Here is a 23,135-nt window from a genome sequence, read left to right on the forward strand (position 1 = left end):
GATCACTAAGTAAAATTCAAAACCTCACCCTTTACAAAGTGATATGGTTCAGAAGTACTGTTGCTAAATAAGTTAAGGCAAAGGGGTCTTACAGCAAAAAGGAGTAATACAAAATAGCTCAATAGATGTGTAAAAAAGTATTAATTAGGAAAAAAGAAAGAAGAGAACAGATTTAAGAATCTGTTTTGAAATAATAGATCATGTGCTTCCAAAATATTGATTTTCACATTAGATTGGAGAACATCTACCCAGCTTCCAAGACAAGCATACACAGAAACAGCATTCTATATGATCCCTACCTGATCCTTAACACCTTAATTCCTAGACTTCCTTTCCTCAGTCTAAGCAAAAAATATCCTACTACAACTGTGCATATATCAATGACTATCAATACAGATACCTGCAGAAGTGTATTACAAATGCTGAATACAAATTTCGTAGCATACTTTGCTCTACAAAAAACTAAAGAAATACTTACCTGGTGGGAGGAAGGCTGTATGCTGTTGTAATTGCATGTTGGCAAGAGCTTGTTGGTATTGGAAAATACCAGTATTAAAGACTGCGGTGGCACCATTGGTTTTTTCAAGCGCAGGCCTCTTTGGTAATGGGGGAAGTACAGCTTGAGGAATTCCCTGAACGGTGGATGAGTATAAAAAAATAAATCCAATCCAAAAAAAAAGAAAAAAAGAAAAAGAAAAATCAGTAGAAGGCAAAAAAGAGGCAGGCAGCAAGCACCATGTTTATCCATGAGCAAGCAAGCACCAGAGCAGACTGAACTACCAGGTAAAAAGGCAAGGTGACAGCTTTAAAAGGACGCATTACTTTAGTTTAACCATCAAGTAATGTAAGTAAATGTATTGGAGCTCTATGTTATAATAATGTGCTAAAATACTGTATAAAGCTTCAGGTTTTCCGTAAGAAGCAACAATATTGGGAAAAAAGAAAGCTGCACTGCTAGCTCCATGAGGATTGACAAATAAAAGCAATGTTAATAGTAATCTCACAGAGTGAATGAAACAAGATAATATTAAAAATTATACCCACAGTTCCCAAAGTCTAACTAGACATGCAAAAATGTACCAAAGCATGCTGGTACTTTAACATTGCATTACAAATGTTAAATCTACATAAGAATATCGCTAAGCCATGCCAAGCAAACAGATACATAAAAATACAGTAATAAATACAATTTTAATGTCCTCAAAATGTACTTCATTTACAACAGTCTAAAAGGTGGTCAAACTGAATGTGGGCTGCTGCGCTTTAGGAACATTTGTTTGGCATATACATTTATGTGTATATTGTATTCTTTCCCACTAATTGGAACAGGAAACCACACTCAGTTTTCCATTGTATTTAAATGTTTACAAATTAATAAAAAAAGTGTATCTACAATAAAGCTACATGCCAAGCTAAAAGGTGAAAGGTCATAGTACCAGGTCAAAGGTTGCCTCGAGGGGTCGCTTCAGTGATTTGACAGCCGACTGAGTCTTAATTAGCAGGCAGCGAGCACATGATGGCAATGGGCCAGTGGGGTTCAAGCGCATTAACATAAACAGCAAGCAGAGGTGCATCATGGGGGCAGCAGTGCATTTTTGGGTAGGTGAGAAAAAACAAATAAAAAACAAATCATCGGAATGCCATATACAACGAATAACAAGACTAAGCATGCACAATAAAGGCACTACTAAGTTGTTATTGTGAGGATACAACCTCTATGTAGTTAATTACAAACAAGATAATCTAACAGAAAAGAGTGAAAGGCAAGAGAAAGAGAGTCTGCCTTCTGTATTTTTGCTCAAGTATCCATAAACAAACATAGAAAAAGGCCTCTCTCATGTTTATTGTACTATGCTACGGATAGCAAACCATGTGTTACATGAAGTAGTATTTTAATGGTCACATCATGTAGTTATGTAAAAATGTAGGACAATATTAACAGCTAAGCAAAGAACAAAGACTGGACCCATTAAAATCAGTTTTAGATCACGTTAAAAATTTACTTTAAGAATACATTTTAGCAAATAGCCTGTTTGTACTCATTTCTAATACCTTCAAATGTGCTGTAGTTTTCCTACTCCATGTAATTGCCATATTCAAGCATCCCTAGTTGTGCAATTATTCATCCACACCGTAATATTTAAGATGAACAAAATATGATTAAATCTCCCTCAAATAATGTTACAGTCTATTTGCTTGAAAACCTACTCTTAAGAAGTTTCAGATCTTATTTTTTAAATTAAGTAATTTTTAAGCATATTACTGGTGATACAAAAAACCTCCAAGATTAAAGAAGAGGAAAACAAAGTTTAGTGTAGAAACAGGAATACCATTAATGGTAATTTAGATGGATATACTTAAAGACAGAAATAACGATCCCTATAAATGGAGATTTATAGCAATACACTCACACACACACTATCTATATCCATCTATATAAATAGATAGATACATATTTTGAGTCTACATATAAGTACACACATGTATGTATACATACACACACACGCGCACACCCCCCTGTATACATCGGCTACCAAAAATTAGTAAAATATTTTAAGTCTGAAACTATTTAAGAGTAGATCTGGCTGTAAATGCTGTAAAAGCTCATTACACTGTGTAGTGAATGGGATACCTGAACAAACATATCTTCAGCAAGAATAGTTAATAAATTAATCATTTTTTATCATCAATGTTACATTTTGAAGGTGTTTTCTGGACTCACCATGGCAGCTGCAGTAGCTGCTGCTTGGGCAGCTGCAGCTTGGTTGACCTGGTACTGGGCAGCCTTGATCTTGGCTTGCAAATGTGCAGGAGGGTGAAAATATTTGCACTTTTCCCGTGAACACCTCCCTTTGATGTAATCCATGCAGACAGTAACTGTGTTGTCGTTGGTATCGATCATTGCACTGTCAGCAGGATGAGCAAACCGGCAATCATTTTCTCCTCTATTACAATTGCCACGCTGATACTCTCGACATACCTGCAGCATCATTAAATGAAAACCAGTTCATGTGCCTGGATATCACACAACATTGTTGACTTGAGAAAAGTGATCACAGAGAAGGTGTAAAATATAGTCAGCATTTTCAAGGAACTCTTTCAAAAACAAAAACTGGTAGCGCAAAAGGGCCTTGAAGTTTGGCATCTTGAACTCACTTTACAGATCCCTTTTTACTGCCAATCTGGTATAAAAGAGCCTGAGTAAAGGTGAATCAAGCCCAGAGAGTCCAAATCCACTGATTTCTATAATTGGCTACATTTGGTCCAATTCATCAACGTGTACTAGTTTTGAAAAAATGGGTTTATGATGTTAATCTTGAATGATAATTGAAACAATAAGCCAAGGTCAAAACTACTTCACTGTCAAATACATTTCTAAAGTGAACTATTTGTTAAGAATTGCCTTATTAAGCTAAATATGGTACAATTATTGTCAAAATGACCTTCCTAATCCTTTGAGATCAATCCCATGAGCTACATTTTTGGCTTCAATGCATTACATACTTTTACCTCTATCATTTATAAATATTTATATAGAGGTATGTCAGCCATGAGCATCAACAGAAATACAGCATTTAATGCATTCTCTCAGCTATTCCATCCTTTTAACACAAGAGGGCAACCGAAAACACACAACAACCCACAGTCTGATTTTTCTGAACCTCCCTCTTGTTCCACAGTCTGCCAGCTAAACAACCCCTGGGTTTATCCCATGTGTGAGTAAGAGTAGGTAGGTAACCCTTAGGAAAACAATACAGGTGCAGCCAAGCAGTCAGAGGTCTCGCTGGCGTGTGTTTATGTTGCACAATCAAAACAAAAGCTTAAAGAATCAGAAATCCAGATATTCCTTTTGGCAGAGGAGAACAGCCACCCTACCTAGTTGGTCCAATTACAAAAACTTCCACTGGATGCCAGAAACTACGAAAATCTTTCATTGGATGTACAACGCCCACTAACAGAACAGTAACTTCTGTAAATGGTAACCCCCCTCTCACTTATTGCATCAAAACGTTGGGCTTATTTCTCAGTAACTTTGCAAATCCTAAATTTAAGGGAACTACATTCAAACTTTAGTTTTATTGTCAGCTCTTTACAAATCATGACCAATAATAATCACAGCAATGAGTTTTACATACTAACTTCCAACAGCCTTTAGAAAATGCAAAGGTTGCACACTGAACAAAACTAACATAACAGATAGAATTTTCTTTACAATGAGTTTGGAACATTTGCTTTTCCTCAGGAAGTCTGGTTCTGAACTTTACAACAACCCAAATAGTGTTCTTTGGTTTTCATCTACACTAGCTCTCCAGATACACTTTAATTCACTGTACTCCTTAAAACCTCAATCAGATGTCATCTAAGACTCCTATCTACAGTTCATGAAACTGAGCAAGTGGCTCTATTCGAGGGCGATAGCAGCACTATTGTGAGTTTGCCAGCTTGGAGCATACATTTTGTCTGGCCATTGTCTCAGACGTATTTGGAAAGTCCTCCATTTGGTGGCAGACTTGCCATCTGTGCATCTCGCATATTTTTATAGTCAAGGCCACAAATGAGACTCTCTTTATCTTTATGTTCATATTTAGGCAGTTATTCTACCGAAGTGATGATGTCAGGCCATATCTAATAGTTTCCCTTTGTTTGCTTCTTTACACTGAGTAGCGACTTTACCAACCTACTGCACATTTTACATGTAAAAAAATCTGTATTTTTCCACTTTGATCTCCCAGGTACCTATGCCCTTAAAATCGACAATGATCTCTGGGTTACATTTTTCTGGTAATAAAAAACACTGTGTCATAAGAAAATTCTCTCTCTTTCTCAGATAAGAAGCAGTGGCTCAAGGGAGCCCGATGTATCAATTCAGCCAGATCTGCAATGTTTGGATAAAATTTAAAATGATCCACACTGAAACCAAACAAACTTTTCTGAAATTCAGAAAAGTTCAGTCAACCCTTTCCTTATTTTTTCCTTTTCTGTTTCATGTTCTTTTCTACTTTGTGATTTCTGCCAGGATCAGAAGTAGAAATACAGAGAGGGGCAGCTTCTACTCAAGGTATTTTCAGCTAAATGTATGGTATACTGGAAATCTCCTGGGAAAGTTTAATCTCATGAAATCTCCATCTTGATTTCCAGATTGACTGGTATGGTTAAATCTAGCTAAACATCCAAACTTCTGCATGATTAGCTGAACCAAACACAACCTCCAAAACATTTCAAGTTGATCCTTTTACTAGTAACAATCATCCGCTTTATTGCAGGGATATTCACATTGATTCAAGGGCTCCCATGAATTGCACAGCATACAGTTGTGTTTTAGATTTGTCTTAAAACCAGATAGTTTTAATTTCCTTTGATGAATGTAGTCAAAGTAATAAAAGCTTTCAGTTATAGAACATCCTTAATTTAAGCTTCCCAGGCCATGTGTGTTAACTTAATGAACAATGTAGTATATTACTTCTGAAAATATATTTTTAAAATTGAAAACAGAACAAATAATGTTCAAGTTCTGACACTAAAATCCCATCTGTTTTTTTTTACTGGACAATGCCAAGGGCAGAGAGCTAAGCCACGAACCACTCTATAATCATATAATTTCAAATGATATTAAATGATAGTAAGAAATTCACTTAAAGAACCAGTACATGCCGTACAGATAAAGCACCTTTTTTCACTGAGTAGAATCAAAGACATGTGAAGATTTACAAGTCAGGAGAGCATTTTTATAGTCAATAAGGTGCTAACTAGGAAAGATTTGCCTTGTGAGTGTTCACATTGCAAAAGCTAGATATTCTAGAAGCCAGACCAAAATAAGTTCATGTCCTTACATTCTACAAGAAGAATAAATCAGATTCTATAAGAATAGTTTCTGGTTTTGTGAAGGAGAGAAGGGAAGGTCAGTATATAATTGTAGAGAAACCACTAAGTGAACTCAGATATAGTCTGAATCACAGTCAAAACAAAACAAAAATATCCAAAGATGGGAAGCACCTGGATAAAAAAAGAACACTGTCCTGAAATATCTCAACAAATCCACCGGAAAGACAGAAAACTGGCTTAACTAGCAGATGTTTGCTTTCAGGAGCAGTGAAAATAGCAGAGGTAGCAGAATTACTAGCAATCCTATTTCCCATTTAACACAAATAGCTAGTCTCCTTTGTACAGATGGCTCCCTGAGTCCAACCGAACAAAGTGTGGCATATCAGATTTGTCTAATGAGTCTGAGAAGGCAGGGACACCTCCAGGCATTTCTCCTCCATTCTGCTCTCTCATTCTGAACTTCACCACATCTCTCCACTCAGATCAACGCAGCAGTAGCTCCACTGCAAGCAGACAGCACAAAAACTCTTAACGACAGGTTTCAGAGTAGCAGCCGTGTTAGTCTGTATCCGCAAAAAAAGAAAAGGAGGACTTGTGCCACCTTAGAGACTAACCAATTTATTTGAGTATAAGCTTTCGTGAGCTACAGCTTACTTCATCGGATGCAAGTGAGCTGTACCTCACGAAAGCTTATGCTCAAATACATTTGTTAGTCTCTAAGGTGCCACAAGTCCTCCTTTTCTTTTTGTAAAAAACTCTTAAGTGTCTCTGGGCTGATGTAATACAGACACATAACTAGGGGCTTGTCCGCACAAGAAAATTGTAGCAATTTAACTAAATCAGTTTAAAAACTATTTAGTTAAAGGTTTCAGAGGAACAGCCGTGTTAGTCTGTATTCGCAAAAAGAAAAGGAGTACTTGTGGCACCTTAGAGACTAACCAATTTATTTGAGCATGAGCTTTCGTGAGCTACAGCTCACTTCATCAGATGTTTACCGTGGAAACTGCAGCAGACTTTATATACACACAGAAATCATGAAACAATACCTCCTCCCACCCCACTGTCCTGCTGGTAATAGCTTATCTAAAGTGATCAACAGGTGGGCCATTTCCAGCACAAATCCAGGTTTTCTCACCCTCCACCCCCCCACACAAATTCACTCTCCTGCTGGTGCTAGCCCATCCAAAGTGACAACTCTTTACATAATCAAGTCGGGCTATTTCCTGCATAGATCAAGGTTTTCTCACATCCCCCCCACCCCCATACACACACAAACTCACTCTCCTGCTGGTAATAGCTCATCTAAACTGACCATTCTCCAGGTTTAAATCCAAGTTAAACCAGAACATCCCCCCCCAGATGTTCTGGTTTAACTTGGATTTAAACCTGGAGAATGGTCAGTTTAGATGAGCTATTACCAGCAGGAGAGTGAGTTTGTGTGTGTATGGGGGTGGGGGGGATGTGAGAAAACCTTGATCTATGCAGGAAATAGCCCGACTTGATTATGTAAAGAGTTGTCACTTTGGATGGGCTAGCACCAGCAGGAGAGTGAATTTGTGTGGGGGGGTGGAGGGTGAGAAAACCTGGATTTGTGCTGGAAATGGCCCACCTGTTGATCACTTTAGATAAGCTATTACCAGCAGGACAGTGGGGTGGGAGGAGGTATTGTTTCATGATTTCTGTGTGTATATAAAGTCTGCTGCAGTTTCCACGGTAAACATCTGATGAAGTGAGCTGTAGCTCACGAAAGCTCATGCTCAAATAAATTGGTTAGTCTCTAAGGTGCCACAAGTACTCCTTTTCTATTTAGTTAAATTGATTTAGCCAACACCCTTATGTTCACTTATTTCACTCTTATTTCACTTTTGCAAAAGCTGGTAAGGAATTTACTTCCACTAAATTGAGCATATAAAAACTAAATGCTTTGCTGGAGCAGGCTGTAATGTTGTTATTTGTAACAGACAGCAAAGGTGGAGAAGAGAACAGGAAGGCAGACAGTAGATTTGAAGCGAGGGGTGGAGGATTATTTCTTCCAAGCTCCATGGGCAGGGAATGAGTGGGCATCTGTGAAGAACTGAGCAGGGACAGAGGTAAAAGCTCTGGTTCAAATGGCCATTGTTTCAGAACAGGATTCTCCTGTTTTGTGCCACTGAATATGGGGGATGTGGCTGAAATGTGAGTAATCCATGCGACTGTCTAGGGTTCCTTAGAGGGCTCCCTGAAACATCAACATTCATGTAACTTTTGAGAAGCACCATCAATACGGTGGTGTTACTTCACAAGTGACTGTTATCAGAGGGAAAGAAGCTCTGCTCTCTCCTCCGTTTGTAAAAGTTTTCTCAGGTCAAAGTGAAGACCTATCCAGGACAAGTCCTCAAACAATTAATATTTTCCATCAGAAAACTTGTGACAAATGAGAAATTTCTTAAGCCCCAATGCCTATTTCCAGGGGTTTGTAACTTGGCCGTAACTTTTCTTTCCTTTTCTTTTTTTTCATCCAAAGTTCAAAGGAAACCTGCTTGGCCATTTTTTAAAGTTTATTGCTTTCAGATGCTTTCTGGGGCTTTTTAAATTTTGAAAATGGCTCTTAGTTCAGACTGAGGTTAGTGTCGTTGGGTGTTCTGGGAGAAGAACAGTCCTCTGTTGTAGAAGAATTTGGTTTGTCACTTTGCTAATGTTTTTAAACAAAAATGGCATAAGAACTGTAACAAACACATTCTGACCAAAAGCTCCATTTTGAAGATCCGCTGACTTTAGCTCCAAATTTCAGCAGCTTCCGAAATGTTATGGGTCACATTGTATCATTAAGGCACCATGCCTTCTGGAACTTCCTGAATGTGAAAAGAGTGCAGCATGCTTATGACACAACCAAGTAGATCAGCAGATCTTGGCCAGCACTCTGAAGGAGATTCCACAATAATTCTCACAGTAGCACTCTCTTATCTGAGATTCATTTTAGATTCCTGCATTGTTTATTTATCTATCTTCATTGGTCTTAATTCATCCCTGGCAAGTATCCACTATGATGTAAAAGTCATCAAAAGAAAGCCCTTGATGTTTTGGAAGTAACAGAAGAGTCAACATTGCATGAATAGGTCTAAAATTGCTACACCAGTTATCTGGCTGGGTTTCTGAAAGCTCTCCCCCCGCTTAAAAAAAAAAAGAAAAAAAAAGAAATAAGCCTCCAAAAAGGGAAGTGAAGTGATCTTTCCAAAGAGGAAACTGTGGTGATCTAAACTCTTGTTATAGTTCAGACAGGCTTGGGAAACATTCAGAGCGTGATGACACTCCGGATGATATTCTACATTGCTTCTAACTTGCAACTTTCTACATTGCAATTTGGCAATCATGAGATGAGTTTGGGGAAGGGAATTAATTTCCATATAAGGAGACAGATCTCCTCCAGATGCAGGTCCCAAACATGGCAGAAAAGCACAAAAGTTATGAATCCCCTTATTTTAAAATGTTTGGAATGGCAATACATCATTTTTACCTCTCACATTTTTTCCAAGTACTGTTATTGAAGGGCCAGATTCAAAACTGGTCTAAATTGATTTAGAGAAGCTGAGGCTCTACTCCCCAAATTTTAACTTACATGAACATCAGTCTCTCTTAATTTAAAGAATATTACCTGAGTGATTAAAGATCTATCATGTGATTAAGCGCTTGCAGGACTGAGAGTTACAGATTTATTTTTCTATCTGTAAGATAATATAGAGATTGGTACTAAAAAGTTCTCATTTGTCAAAGTTACTGCACAACATAGGAAAGAATTGGGGTTACAGATATTATTGTGTGCTAACTATGGCTAAATGTTGCCTTTTTAGGGTGGGACCACAATATCTGAATACCCTATTAAAAGCATGAAACAGAACAACAAAGCAAATGATATGTTGCTAACATGGTCTTTTAACCTTTCTAAACATTTAATTATAAATATCAAGTCTGTGCAATTTGGGATTATAAACACCAGCCTGCAGACTATGCTGATAACTACAGTTAAGAGGAAAGCCATCTTTCAGCATATTTTGACAGTCGGCAGCACAGTGCTGGCTCAGGGCCTATGTCGCCACAGACATCATAAGGTGTTGAAAACACTGTCAGGCATTTCAGATAAGAAAAGATTCAGGGCAAGGGAGAAGAACAGCTACAGAGAACTAGAATTTATTAGGCCTGTAGCAAAAGATAAACAGGAGGCCTCTGAGGGAATTCAAGCAGCATATACACCCAGAATGGAAATAAGCTAGAAACTGAAGAAGATCTCTTATACAGGTAGCTAAAGTATCATTATACCAAGTCCTGACTATCAATATCTATCCATCACACCCATTAACATAGTTCTTAGGTGCTGCTACTCTTGTGTTTGGTTTAGCAAATCTTAAAAGGTTTCAGTGGTACCTATTTCCTTTTGTGTTAGTGAGAAAAGTGTATGTGTTATTAAGTGATTGCATGAGGGTCATGTCACATTCTGTTCAGAGGCTTTTATCAAGACATCGTATTAACCATCTGGATCAGAAGCATGCGCAGGGATTTAAATTTGACCCTTTTAGAGGAGCACGTTCTGTGACTGCACTGAGGCCCAGGGCTGGAGGAGCTAACTGTCAGTTCCTGCCACAGCCCAGGATCTGGAGCTTGCTTCCCCCGCTGCGGCCCCAGGGCCTGGAGGAGCTCGCTCTCCCCCTCCCCCACCACAGTCCCAGGGCCTCCCTGCTTGCCCCAGCGCACCCTCCCCCACCCGGCCTTGTGCACACCCCTGGTCTGGATTGTAATTTATGTGCTGTTAGTTTCCTTCACAAGCACAGAACTGAAGATGCAGGAGACTAATGCATAAGATTAATAATACGAAACAAAGCATATTACTTCCTACCTCCAGCCTGTCCGTCCTCATTAATTTCTGTGCAGCAGCAGCAGCAGCTGCAGGAACGGGGACACCAGGATTCCCTGCAACCAGCATCGGTGCAGTTGGTAGGATCTCTGCTGGGACCAAGCCTGGGGAGACAGGCCCCAGGTAGGGATTAAAGGCTGCTGATGCATTGGTGGCTAAACTTGGTGCAACTGAAAACATTGGCTGGAAAAAAAAAGAAGAAACAACTCTTTAATGTTTATACTAGTCAGTATATTAAGTTCTACCATATACTCTAAAGTGGCTGGTTCTGGATGTCTTTTTACCCATGATAGCAGTGTATTTTTGCTATTAATACAAACAAAACATTTGTTCTAGCTAAGAAATATACAGCAAATATATGGAATCTTAATACACTCATTTAGTAAAAATTCCATTAAGATGGAGTTCAATTTTAAGACTCCACTCATTTTTTTCTATAAATGGTCATTCCAACACGCATATGACATGTGGCAGTAGTATGACTGACCTTCGACTATCACCCCTTCATTTGCCCAGCCACAAGTCAGCACTTCCACATGGCCGTGTAAGAAAAGCATCTTACAACTGTGATATCAGATACCGTCATGTGCAGGTTTGAGGTGTGTACAAACAACCACAAATGAGAAAGGAATCTCAGTGGGTGAGAAAAGGCATCCTTCCATTCAGTCATTGTTAAACAGCACAGACATAGATTCTCCTTTTATTTTCTCAACTGTAAATAAGTACTGAGGCAGTGGAATTACACCAGTGTAAAAGAGGTCCAAGATCAGAATATAACAGCAACAACAAAAATTCTTTTTGGTAAAACTAAACAGGTTGCCCATCCAGAAATTCCGTATGAAACAAACAATCTCACTGTCCTGGATACTGAAGCCAACAACTGAAGTCTTTATAGGCTCCTTCAAGTTCATCTGTCACGAGAGAACTTAAAAAGGTCCAGAAGCTCAACGAAGACTATAAGACCAAATTCTGTGCTGTTACACTGGTGTAAAACTGAAGTAACTCTACTGCTTCACTGAATTTAATGGAATTGCTCCATCAGTATAACTGACAGGAGAATTTAACCCAGAGTCCGTACTTTTGATATCTGAGTAGAATAGCTGGTAAACGCACCATGAAAGCTCTCTTCAAACCTGTCCTCTTAGGCTACAAATGAATATGTACCTAAAAGCCTAAAGGATCTCCCTTTCTCTTTCTCGACTGTTTTCTCTTAGCCAGGCATGCTACACAAGGATATGTTTTTGTATTCTCTAAGAAGTCACTCAATTGCTTAGCAAGCCTGGAGCTAAAAATATCGGAAAAGGGCACAATATTTACAAAGATCGTTTACAAAGCATGGTGGTGTAAACTGGGAGTAAATCCCAGTGTCTGGATCTTCATCAATGTCAATGAGAAGAGAATCAGGCAAATTTAGTGTAAGTAGCAGCATATTAATTACATTTTGACAAATTCCATCTAATGTACAATGTACTTTCATTAAATATACTGTTAGTAGATGGATAAATTAGTACGAGAGATCAAGCAACAAAACCGGCCAGTTAGTGCTGTGACTATATGGATACCAATGTATGGCTAGAAGAGTCCCTCCTTCAGCTCAATATGCCAACTATAGGGTAAATAATATTTTTTCTATTCGTTTTCTATTTAGATAATTAGGAATAAACTGCAGGCTTTAGATCACTGCAACGAGAAGTGTAGCAGCTTTTACAAAAGCAGTAATTGCACAAAAAAAAGCACAAAAGCCTCAAATCATTCTGAACCTTGTCTTACAGGTATTTTGCAAAGTGCTGTATACATTTGTTGTATCAGATTAATAATTAATTACACTGACCCAGCCTGAGGTCCCTTTGCACTCTTGTGGTGCAAAGGTGACTTCAAGCTGCGATAAGCAGGCAGCACAGCATTTCCCCTGGATTGGGGAATTCGCAGGTGGTGTGTAAATCCAGCTCTATACATTAAGAGCAATTCTCAGACAGTGCAGGGGCCGCAGAGAACCATTAAGAGTAGGCATAACTTACAGCACCCGTGAGACTGCTCTCAGTTACACCAAGGCTAAATTATCTCTTAGCTGACCTCACGATGAAGTAGGGTAAAGATGGTATTAAGCCACCTTTGCTACCTAGATGAGCTGAAGGCATTTCTGTTACACCTGAGAACTGCACACACAGAAGATTATATATATAAATTATCATGCAAAGAGATATTTGTCCATTTTTGTACTCTAAAAACTAATTCTAACATCTAATTTTCTCCAAAGAGTTCTCCAAAGAATAAGTTTGTATTACTTACAATAACTATTTTCTCCAGGTCCCAGAGATTTCAGTTTATTCATTTCTTTCTACCACAATATTTCCATAAACTTTATGTGTAGTTAATATAGGAAATATATCCAACAAAACCTGGTACTAATTGTTTCTGATTAAACTAGGTAAATAAACTATGATGCAGTTGATCAACATACACAGTATCTGATAGTATGATACAGAAACAAGGTAAAAAATATACAAACCATAACTTCTTTGAAAAAGTTCACATTTTGTAACTGTGCCATAATAAATGGAAATAAAATATTAATTCACATTCTGTAATTAAACAAACTGAGGGAAGGGGATACAGGGTAGAGGCAAAATATTTCTAAATGCTTCACAACATGTCAAGGAAACTCCTTGGGTTCCCACAAAGCTTCAGCTTCAATTGCTCAGAACATTTCATTAAATCCTTTATACAAGGATTTACTGCGATCCAGAGTAAGTCAGAAGAGGGGTTTGTGGGCAAGGAGGTTATATAGTTTGTTAGAGCAGAGGAATGGGAGTTGGGACTCCTATATTTTATTTCCATCTCTGCTACTGACTCATCGTGTGCTATTGGGGAAGCCACTGGTTTACCAAGATATATCTTAATTTTCTCATCTGTAAAGTGTACATAATACTATGCAGTGTTGTTGTAGCCATGTTGCTCTCAGGATATTAGAGAGAGAAGGTGTGTGAGGTAATAGCACTTACTGGACCAACTTCTGTTGGTGAAAGACAAGCTTTTGAGCTTACACAGAGCTCTTCCTTCATTGTCTGCGGTTTGTGTTGCACTGAAACACTTTGACACAGAGTACTATGGACTGGTCACGAAATAATGTAAAATCATAAATATTATATAAAAATAAAAAAAATTAGAATAAAAAAAACCTGAAATTTTGAAATTATTCAAAATGAAAAATTTTCCCAAAGTTTCTTTTTATTCTGAAATTTTGTTCTATGGGAATTTTCATCACAATAGACACTTTTTTTCAAAATATTTTTGTATGATGAAAATGGCATTTTTCAGTGAAAAAACATTTCAAAAAAAAATTTCCAACCGGCTCCACCCACAATGATTAATTGCTCTCATTACATATCCCATAAATCTTAATGATCTCGTACATTAAAAACAAACAATAAATACATGAAGGTTTACAGTGAACAAGGAAAACAGGAAGACTTGATTTTCAGACAGAACTGGGCCTCTCCCTTTATGCATCTAATTTTGTGGCTTCAAACAGCAATTTTACCCAGATATCTAAACACCTGATTGTGCCTATATGTCATGTAGATGGATATTATGAGCAACAGAAACTGTTCATACAAATAAAAGCAGGGACAAAATATTTCCTGCAACTATTTGCACAACATGTTTCAAAATCTGGCAATGATCGCACAGCACCTCAAGCCGGGGGGAACTTGTCTAGCCTGTCAGGGGAAGGTGTGTACCTCTTTAAGGGTAGAGGCATGGAAGTTGCTGCAGACACAGATCAGGTCAGCATGAGGATGCTGACTCATCTCCTTCCCCCCTCCCCCGGCCCCCAGGGGGCTGGAAGAGCAGGGAAAGTACACAGGTGCAAGCTGGGAGGGCTTGTACAGAAGGAATACAATGATCAGATAAATGACTTGGTAAGGGATTTAAAAGGAGGTATTTGTTAAAGGAACGGAAACATTGGGGGTTCTGGGCTCCTATGACTGCAATAGTAGGGAGCCAGCCACCCCTCCATTACAGACCATCTCTTCACCCTCAGTTAAGGTGTGGGGGAGGATAAGGTCATAGCAGCTGGTTGGCTGGGGAGCAGGATGGACAGGGAGGGTGGGCGGACAGAAGCCCCTAGGTAGCTATTGAAATGATCATGGAGTTATCTGCACTGTACACTTTTATCTATCTATCTAACCCCCAGACAGTTAATAATAAAGTTGAAGCCTAATTAAAGCACATCCAGTGTCTCCTGCTCTCCTTCTGGTGAAGCCGGATAATGAGGCTGCCTTAACATTGTATGAATAACCTTTACTTTGGAAATTTCATGACTTTTGAGAGCTTAATTTTTCTAACCTTGGTATTTAGTTATTTCTATTTTTTTATCTTTACATTTAATTTCCTTGGCGCCTCAAAGCAAAAATAAATAAATAAAACATAGAACTATTTGACTTAAATTTGTTTATGCCAATAAATTCCAGGATCTGTAGGTACGATAAACTCATTTGTAATCCAACACGCTCCAATACAGCTGCCTGCAACTGACTGGGTTCCTTGAACGCTATTCCGATTGCAAATGTTACAGGCTTTAGTACAATGTCCCTTAATAAACATGTCTTTAACCCATGTTAATAAAGAGTTCAGAAAACTTCTAGTATACACATACAAAATTGCCAGTTTTGATCAAAACACATATGAAATGTGTTCTCAAGCTCATATACTTCAAAATTGGCTGAACTGGCTCACTTTTCAACACAAAAACAAAAAACAAATAAAAAAAAACCCCAACACCTCCGCACTGAAACCAAACATGGCAATTTTCATAAAAAAGGAATCTGAGAAAGTTATGAGAAAGAAAACCTATAATATAGCTTTCAGTAGCTACTACCTGTGCCTGGAATATTAAGTTATTACTTTAACAACAAAAAGGGGATTTCTTTAATCAAGAAGCCACCGAAAGTAAAGGTGCTGGCTGGCACACTCTGCTGAGAACTTCCCTTGTGGCTACATCAGTGAAAGAGAGGTCCAAGAACCAAACTTCACACTGTTTCAAAACTTAGAATAAATTCCCAGGCAGCTTTATGGAATGCACCGTTGCCTGACAATTATAGTCAAATCAAGGGACACAACTTTCTGGCAGTGTATAAGCAGTGGACCCTCAGGTGACTGAGAAAAGCCACACACACTAGATCAGGAAGTTTGCAGCACAAACTTGCTCCCACTGAAACTTCACTGGAAGCAAAATTTGTGCCCAGCACTGGCAGCACTCATAGGCTAGAGGCTCTGCCTGGTTTACAAGCACAAATCAATAATTTAAGAATCTTAGGCAATCCTGATAAATACAAGGAGGATGCTCTGAGAAGGCTGAAAGAATTAGTATATTTCTGTGGGGTTTGCAGATGTGGTTCTTTCTGACTCTCCACTGTGTTGAGTCTTGTGTAGTCACATACTTTACCCATGTAGAATGTAAGCAAGTCAAAACAGCAGTGTTTTATACGTAGTTAGACTGTAAGTGCCTCAGGGCAAGGACGGTGTCACGTTATGTATTTGTACAGTGTCTATCAAAATGAGACCTCAATCCTGCCTGGAGCTTCTAGGCACTAATTGTAATAATACTTTTTATTCACTTTGCACAGATATGACTATCTGTAGTCATAACTATAACTATAATAAACTATATAAACTATAATTTTAGCTCCTGATGCTGTAAATACTTATGCACATATTTAACTTTAAGCACATGAAATTGATGGGAATAAAGTTATATACTTTCTTAAGTGTTTACAGAATCAATTCATTTTCAATATTTTTGGCTATCGCAGTTTGTAAAATTCCAAAAAGATACCTTACTAGCAGTGGCCCCATCATCGAACATTTAGTTTATTATAAATTTTAATCTGAAGTTGTAAGAGCTCAAATTTTCAAATTAGTTTTATAAAACCTCAGCCTGATTTTAACCAATGATTTTTAAAAATCATGTGATATAAATGATTTACCTTGATTTAAATCTCTTCACTTTGGGGAAACTGACTATATCAGAGGAAATAGATTATACATAAAGGCTGACAAAAGAATGAAGTAAATAAACTGAAAAAGAGAGAGAGAATGTTTTTCCTCTAATCTCTTCCAGTTATAGTATTCACAGCCATTACTGGTATCAAAAATAATTAAAAACATTTGTCAAACAGAAGTATGGTTTTTGAATTGATCCTATCTCTTTACTTCCTCACTTCAGGTTCTTCGCTAAGTTAGTTCATTTCACTTTTGTTAAATCATATGTTATTGATTTTTAGTAAACAGAACACAAGGCAACAAGAACCAGAGTCAAATGTGATCATATATATTTTTCCTACAATACTCTGTAATAACATCAGTTTCAATTATGCTCAGGAAACCATTAAACAATTTTAGGGCCAGATTATTAGAGTGGCATCCATTTGCAGACAATATCGCTGGTGCACCAAAATCCCCTATTGTACATGCACATATTGAATGCACATGGCCTTTGAAAAAATAAATTCTATTGTTTTTGCACTCAAGTGATTACATATAAAAATTGCACATGTAAGAGTTTTGTCCCTTAATATAAAGGGCTTTTTGGAACATAAACAGACGCCTTTGTGCTATGGGTTAAAATACATTGATCCAAATTCTGCTCCCGATTTGGGACTGCATGGATCTAAGAAAAGGCAGAATTTGACCTACCAACTTTAATATTAAAGTAAATGTTACTTCCATTTGTTTATCTTGCAGAAAATTATTGTTCTAGTATTGTTTTAAAATAGAAATGTCATTGCAGCTTAGCTATAGCATCTATATATTAGTATGCGCAAAGCAAAGGACAAGTGGAAGCTATGTTTGGTTATACTGCATTATACAAATAAATTATGTGTTATGGACAATATTTTTCCAAAGCACCCTCCTAAACTTGCACAGCCAAGTTCTTGCATGGTCCAAAACTTGGATTTGCACAAATACATCTATGGTTTTGGATGTTCAAAAACTTGGATGACCAGTTTGGGGCTATTTTGAATATACAACCCAGAAGACATATTCTACATTTGAGCTATTTGACTGGTACAAAGAATGGAATTATTTCATATAAGAAAGCAGGCAAAAGTCAGGGGGCACCAACTCACAGGTTGAGGCCTTTGGTAGGCCACATTGTAGAGTACTGTCTGGGTTATATTTTGATAACATTATATCATCTCCACTGTTAGTATGGTACCTTAACATTCTGGAGTTAGTATGCTGTTATCAGTCTACTGAATTTCCTTGCTTTAACTAGTACTACTTTTAATTTGAAGAAAGGCCTATCACAACACAGCAAAAATTAAAATGTAATATTTTCTCACCTTGAACGTATGGTATTGATAATTGGTATCAATGTCGATGTAATATGGAGATCCCTCCCCCCCTCTTTTTTGGAATGACTGAGGCATATAGTTCTATGAGAGAATAATAATTGTATTGAGTTAACTAATTAAAATATGTTTAAAAGATTACTGATATTTTTAAACCCAGCAAGCGTGGGACCTTGCAACTGTTTTACACAACTATGATAATTCTTGCTACTGCTCTGATTTTTGCAATCTCTACTTTTACATTTAGGAATTTTAAATTATTACTACATTATTTTAAAATAAAAACCAAGTTAAAAAGACAAATCACAAATTATTAATGCAGTCTGCGAGGCAAGCAGGCAAGAGGAAGGTATCCAAGGGTGAATTCTATTTCATCAAGTTACCCACAACGAAGACAGGATGCTTGGGGAACAAACAGGGGAAAGTGCAGATGTAGGGTTTTCCATCCATTCACTTCTCATAGGCTATCACTTTACCTCCCTTCATCCCCTATATATGAAGTAAAAGAACCCCTGCAACTGGCAGTGCAGTGGACTGCCTTGTGTACTTTTTTGCATAGAACACACCAGTCCTGTTCATCTTTACTGGTGCCCTCCAGTAATTGAGTTAGTGGCTTGGACCTGAAGGATTGGGGGCCAAATTTATTCTCAGTTTAACTCAACTGACTTCAGTGGAATTAAATCAGTGATGTGTCCTGCACTGTGTGTTCAGCTCTCAACTGCGTACGTATATAATTGGCTGATGACAGTCATATTTATATACACTGAGGCTGTGGATCATTGCAGCAATATAAACTAACTCATCCCCTTGGAGACCAGCTTATGGGATACACTGCCATGTGCATATTAAGCAAGGTATCAGAAAAGTAGGACAGGCAATATTAATGCTTAGGTCATGTTGTAACCAGAAAACAGATTTCTGATAGGTTTTCCTGATTATTCCCATTTTTAAAAATGGGATTAATTTACTGATCCTTCTGCCTGACAAGCCTGATGTGTTGACCTGGCGTATCAAATTTACATTAAACACACAGGTCTAACTGACAGCTTTGAACTTTGTCTAACAGTGCACTGTGAAAATGTAATAATTTTAAAATTCCTATAGCATGTGAACTGTGCAAACGAAATCTATTTTGCTGGCACTCTGGATGGACATACATTTTTTCAAATTAAAATTAATATAATTAAATCAACAAAACAAGAATAATATTATTCCAAGTACAGTTCAAACAAGGTAAAATAAAGCACTATAAATGGTTACAGAAAAGCACTTTATTGTATTTGATTTCTCCATCATTTAGAGGTTGATGCCAAATTTTACTGGCATCTTACTATATATCTGATACTGGATATCTTACAGCATCAGTCTTAGTCTATTTGCCAGAACTTGTTTTATAATTATCAGTGGCTCTTCACTATGTTGCCCTGTTGATAAGTAAGAGTTGAAAACATGCTTACCACAGGTTGTAATGGGGCACCAGGCATCATGGCATTGGCTAGTTGCATTTGCTGGGCCAGCATGGCCATGTTCTTCTGCTGAATCAGGTTATTGCGTCCATTTATCTCCAACTGTGTTTTTAAGTGTGGGGGTGGGTGAAGATATTTGCAGTTCTCCCTTGAGCATCGACCCTAAACATAGGAGAAATGAGCATAACTGGTGTTAAAACAGCCACAGGAATATCCACCTTCATTATGTCACTTACCAAACAAAGTGACATATGGATAACCAAATATTTATAAGAGCAACAATAAATAAAGAATGATAACATTAAAGTAGTATCAATAAACTATATGTTTTTACAGCATGTCCTCAGAGAACTACTGTTGCTAAAGGTGAGCAAAATGCTGTTCCCTTGAAAAGAAAACAACTGTTTTCTGTGGTTACAAAATCTTTTTCAATTAAAAATACCCTAGCCAAAGCACTCATGTAGCCCACAGACCTGCCTCCACAAGTCTCCACATTGGCAAAAGGCTGTACAGCCAGACATCCAACTACTGGAGTGCAGTCCAACTTTAGAAGTGAGCCCAAGAAAGTACAAATACTACTCTGAACATGCTAAAGACGGATCTGTTTGCATTATAATAAGGGGAACAGGAAGCAATGAAAGGTTAGGCTAGCATTCAAGGGTAGAAATATTACTAGGGAAATAACACTGCAAACCAATAAGGTTCTACAGCTCTGATTATTGCCACCACATGGCACTCCTGGGAAAAGGTGATCATATCAAATACATTTTTTTTCTTTTTTGCAATGGCACACACCATCTATGAGAGGCAGAAACCAATTGTGGCGGTAATATGCATGTTCTATGCAACAAATTTGACATGCTAATTTTGTCTAGATTAAAAGGATGCATCAATGTGAACTTCAGTCATATTTTTTTTAAAATGAGGTAGAAGTAATTTCAGGTACATCACCTACCCCAGAGTCCTCCTGACAAGAAGACAACTTTGCCTGTTATTTCAGAACCGTTTCTCTCTTCCCTGGTGCTGTGTGAAAGACCCCACACGTAACAAAGGAAACTTACTTCAGAAAATGTTTTCAAAAGTGACCTCTGATTTCTGGGTACCTTCCTTAAAATCTGGGTTCCCAGCTTGTGAAACTATGAGGCCTCATTTTGGGGAGTGCTGAGCACTCAAGGCTCCAGCTGAAGTCACTGGAAACCGTGCAAGCGCTGCACTCTGAAAAGCTAGGCTGAAGGTTTCCCGCGTTGGACATCCAAAAAGGTGGCACCAAAAATCACAGGTCACTTTGGAAAATGCTGGTTTTACTAAATATACAGGAGAAGGAGTAAAAATGCTGCCAAATGCGAAAAGCAGGAAAAGCAGGGAAAACAATTTCCCCCAGTAAATCTCTGTTATAGTAATTATTGTAACAATACATATCACAACACTAGATAAAACATTACCAGAGAGAAGTATGATTTTTAAGATGATGGTATCCCTTTAACATTTCATAGGACTGAGGTTAGAAAACATCGTCATTCATTAGCAATATGAAAAACTCTATGCAATAATTGTTCTTAAACTTTCAACAATGAAGACCGTTCTTCCACTGAGACACTAAATCAACTGAAAAAACACAAATACAAGGAGAATAAAATCAATTGTTGGGAGAACCGATCTCTTAAACTGTAAGTTTTTGCTTCCTCTCTTAATCTTTGAAATGAATCCAAGCAGGAGCAGAGACAGAGCCTTAATTTAAGCTGTTTTCATCTGGCTTGGTTTTGCTTTTTCAGGAAACAAATTAACTCAATATAGTTTGACCTTACACTGAATTTTGCTCAAAAAACCACAAAGCTAATTTGAACTCTCTTTTTTAGTCAAAACCCCCCTTTTTTTCCTACCTATCTTTTTCTACTCTTGGCAGCTCAACATATATGAACCTCGTTTTCACAGCAAGCCAACTGGCATTTCAATGATCTTTGCATAAGGCAGTATGTCTGATAATGGGATTATACATAATTCTTGAAATTGCTTTGGGGTTATGTACCCATTGCAGTCACTCTAAAGAATACTGCACTAAAATATATTTTTCAGAGCACCTATTTATAATTATTTAGAACATTTCCATGAGTGAAGTATAGTTTCCATTACAAGGTGCAATCTACCAAATCCTGTTTATCCAGAACAAGGATGGATAAACATATCTACCAATTTATTACAGTCACAATAGAAAAAATGCAGGATGCAGGTATTGAACAAACAATAGCACTACCATGCTGGTCAAGCTGAGAGACATACTTGCAGCTTCTTGAGCAAGCAGCCCTCAGAAGGTCATGGACGATGGTTCTGTGACAGGCTGAGGCATATTAGGGAAAGGATACGTTGCTACAGAAAGCCAAAAATACTTCCATGATGAGGAGCTGTGGACCTGTCTGGAGGAAGAAGAACTTATACTCCCAACCTCCCAATTGTGCATCTATCCATACCCCCAGAAGGGATCACAATAGCTGTGGGAGTTAATACAGCCTCAGCAAATTCCCAGAGTATCCCTTCCCATGGTAAAACCTGTGGCATGGGGATCAGGTGGAGGAAATCTGAATGAGAATTCCCCTCACAGAGTTCCTTCCTTATTGCTCTGCTGTGTGGTTTACCCTCATTTAGAATGAGTCACAGGGCCTGCCCCCAAGTCCCATGGATCTCCTGGGATCTGCCGGAGGCCCTGACATCCATATGTAGGCAGAGAAAGCAACTCTCTGTGGCATGTATTCTTTGGAGCCACACTACTCCATGAGCTTTCCTCAGCTACAGCTGCCTTACGGACCCCTTTTGGGGGAAGGAGTAGGGGACTGTGGAAGTGGCTCTAGAGAAAAGCTCCAGATAATACAGCCCCAGATCTTTTCCAGGTAAAGTCCACAGAGACAGAGTGGGACACTCCTGCCCCTGGCTTACCCAGTCCTTGCCCTTTTTCTCTTTCCCTCCCAGTCTTCCACAGAGATCTCAGGAGCAGAGAGCCCTCTTTGAAGTCTGAAAGAAGGCCATTCCTTGTAGGAAGCTCACCTTCCTTACCAGATGGGAGGAGACAATCCATGCCTCAGAGGATTCCCTCTGCATGCAGATCTGGGGGACACAGTCCTCCATCATTTCCATTAGCCTTACACCTACGTAAGGCAATTGGATTGGGCTGAGACAGTGAGAAAGCAGACTTTGCAAGGCCATTTTGCAGCCCCCAAATATACACTTTAATATTAAAAATACCTTGTTATTCTTTTTTGAAACACATGAATGGAAGGCTATATTAAGAATGTACCCATACTGTACCTGAACTCTTAAATTAACTCAAGGTTAAATTTGAATAAATTGAAGAAATCTAATTTTAGTACCTTTATGACTTTTTTAGAGTTCCCTGTCCATCTCAGAGAAGAACACGTCTCATCCTTAAATAGCAAAACCCGGTATTTCCTAATATTCAACATTTACACACACACCCCTAAATTATATTACATCTGGCTTATGGACTGCATTTTTTTTTAAACAAACCTCCACAAAAAAAGTTCCTTCAATGATGTTTTTGCTAAGCCATCTAATCAATGAAGATCTCACATAGAGAACGTATGTATCCACACAGTG

The 23,135-nt window shown here is 38.1% G+C and overlaps 1 protein-coding gene across 21 annotated transcripts in view; it reads right to left on the reverse strand.

The window, feature by feature from the left end:
- Positions 1-23,135, reverse strand: part of MBNL1 (muscleblind like splicing regulator 1) — a 200,542-nt gene that overhangs the window by 17,543 nt on the left and 159,864 nt on the right. For 14 of the 21 annotated variants that reach the window (XR_012160764.2, XM_073359661.2, XM_073359648.2 and 11 more), the window contains 6 exons: positions 19,521-19,691; positions 18,055-18,147; positions 10,691-10,891; positions 2,723-2,980; positions 1,437-1,490; positions 479-632 (listed from right to left, as the gene is read on the reverse strand). Coding sequence is in view for 20 of the 21 variants with exons in the window: in XM_073359648.2 (XP_073215749.1) it covers positions 479-632; positions 1,437-1,490; positions 2,723-2,980; positions 10,691-10,891; positions 18,055-18,147; positions 19,521-19,691 (931 nt within the window). In the remaining variant the exon portion in view is untranslated. Of the gene's footprint in view, positions 1-478; positions 633-1,436; positions 1,491-2,722; positions 2,981-10,690; positions 10,892-18,054; positions 18,148-19,520; positions 19,692-20,971; positions 21,075-23,135 lie in introns of those variants that run through there. The other 7 variants (XM_078854399.1, XM_078854398.1, XM_078854397.1 and 4 more) reach the window with 4 other exon arrangements.

The sequence above is a fragment of the Lepidochelys kempii genome, chromosome 9 (genome assembly GCF_965140285.1).
Source record: "Lepidochelys kempii isolate rLepKem1 chromosome 9, rLepKem1.hap1, whole genome shotgun sequence".
Taxonomy (NCBI): domain Eukaryota; kingdom Metazoa; phylum Chordata; order Testudines; family Cheloniidae; genus Lepidochelys; species Lepidochelys kempii.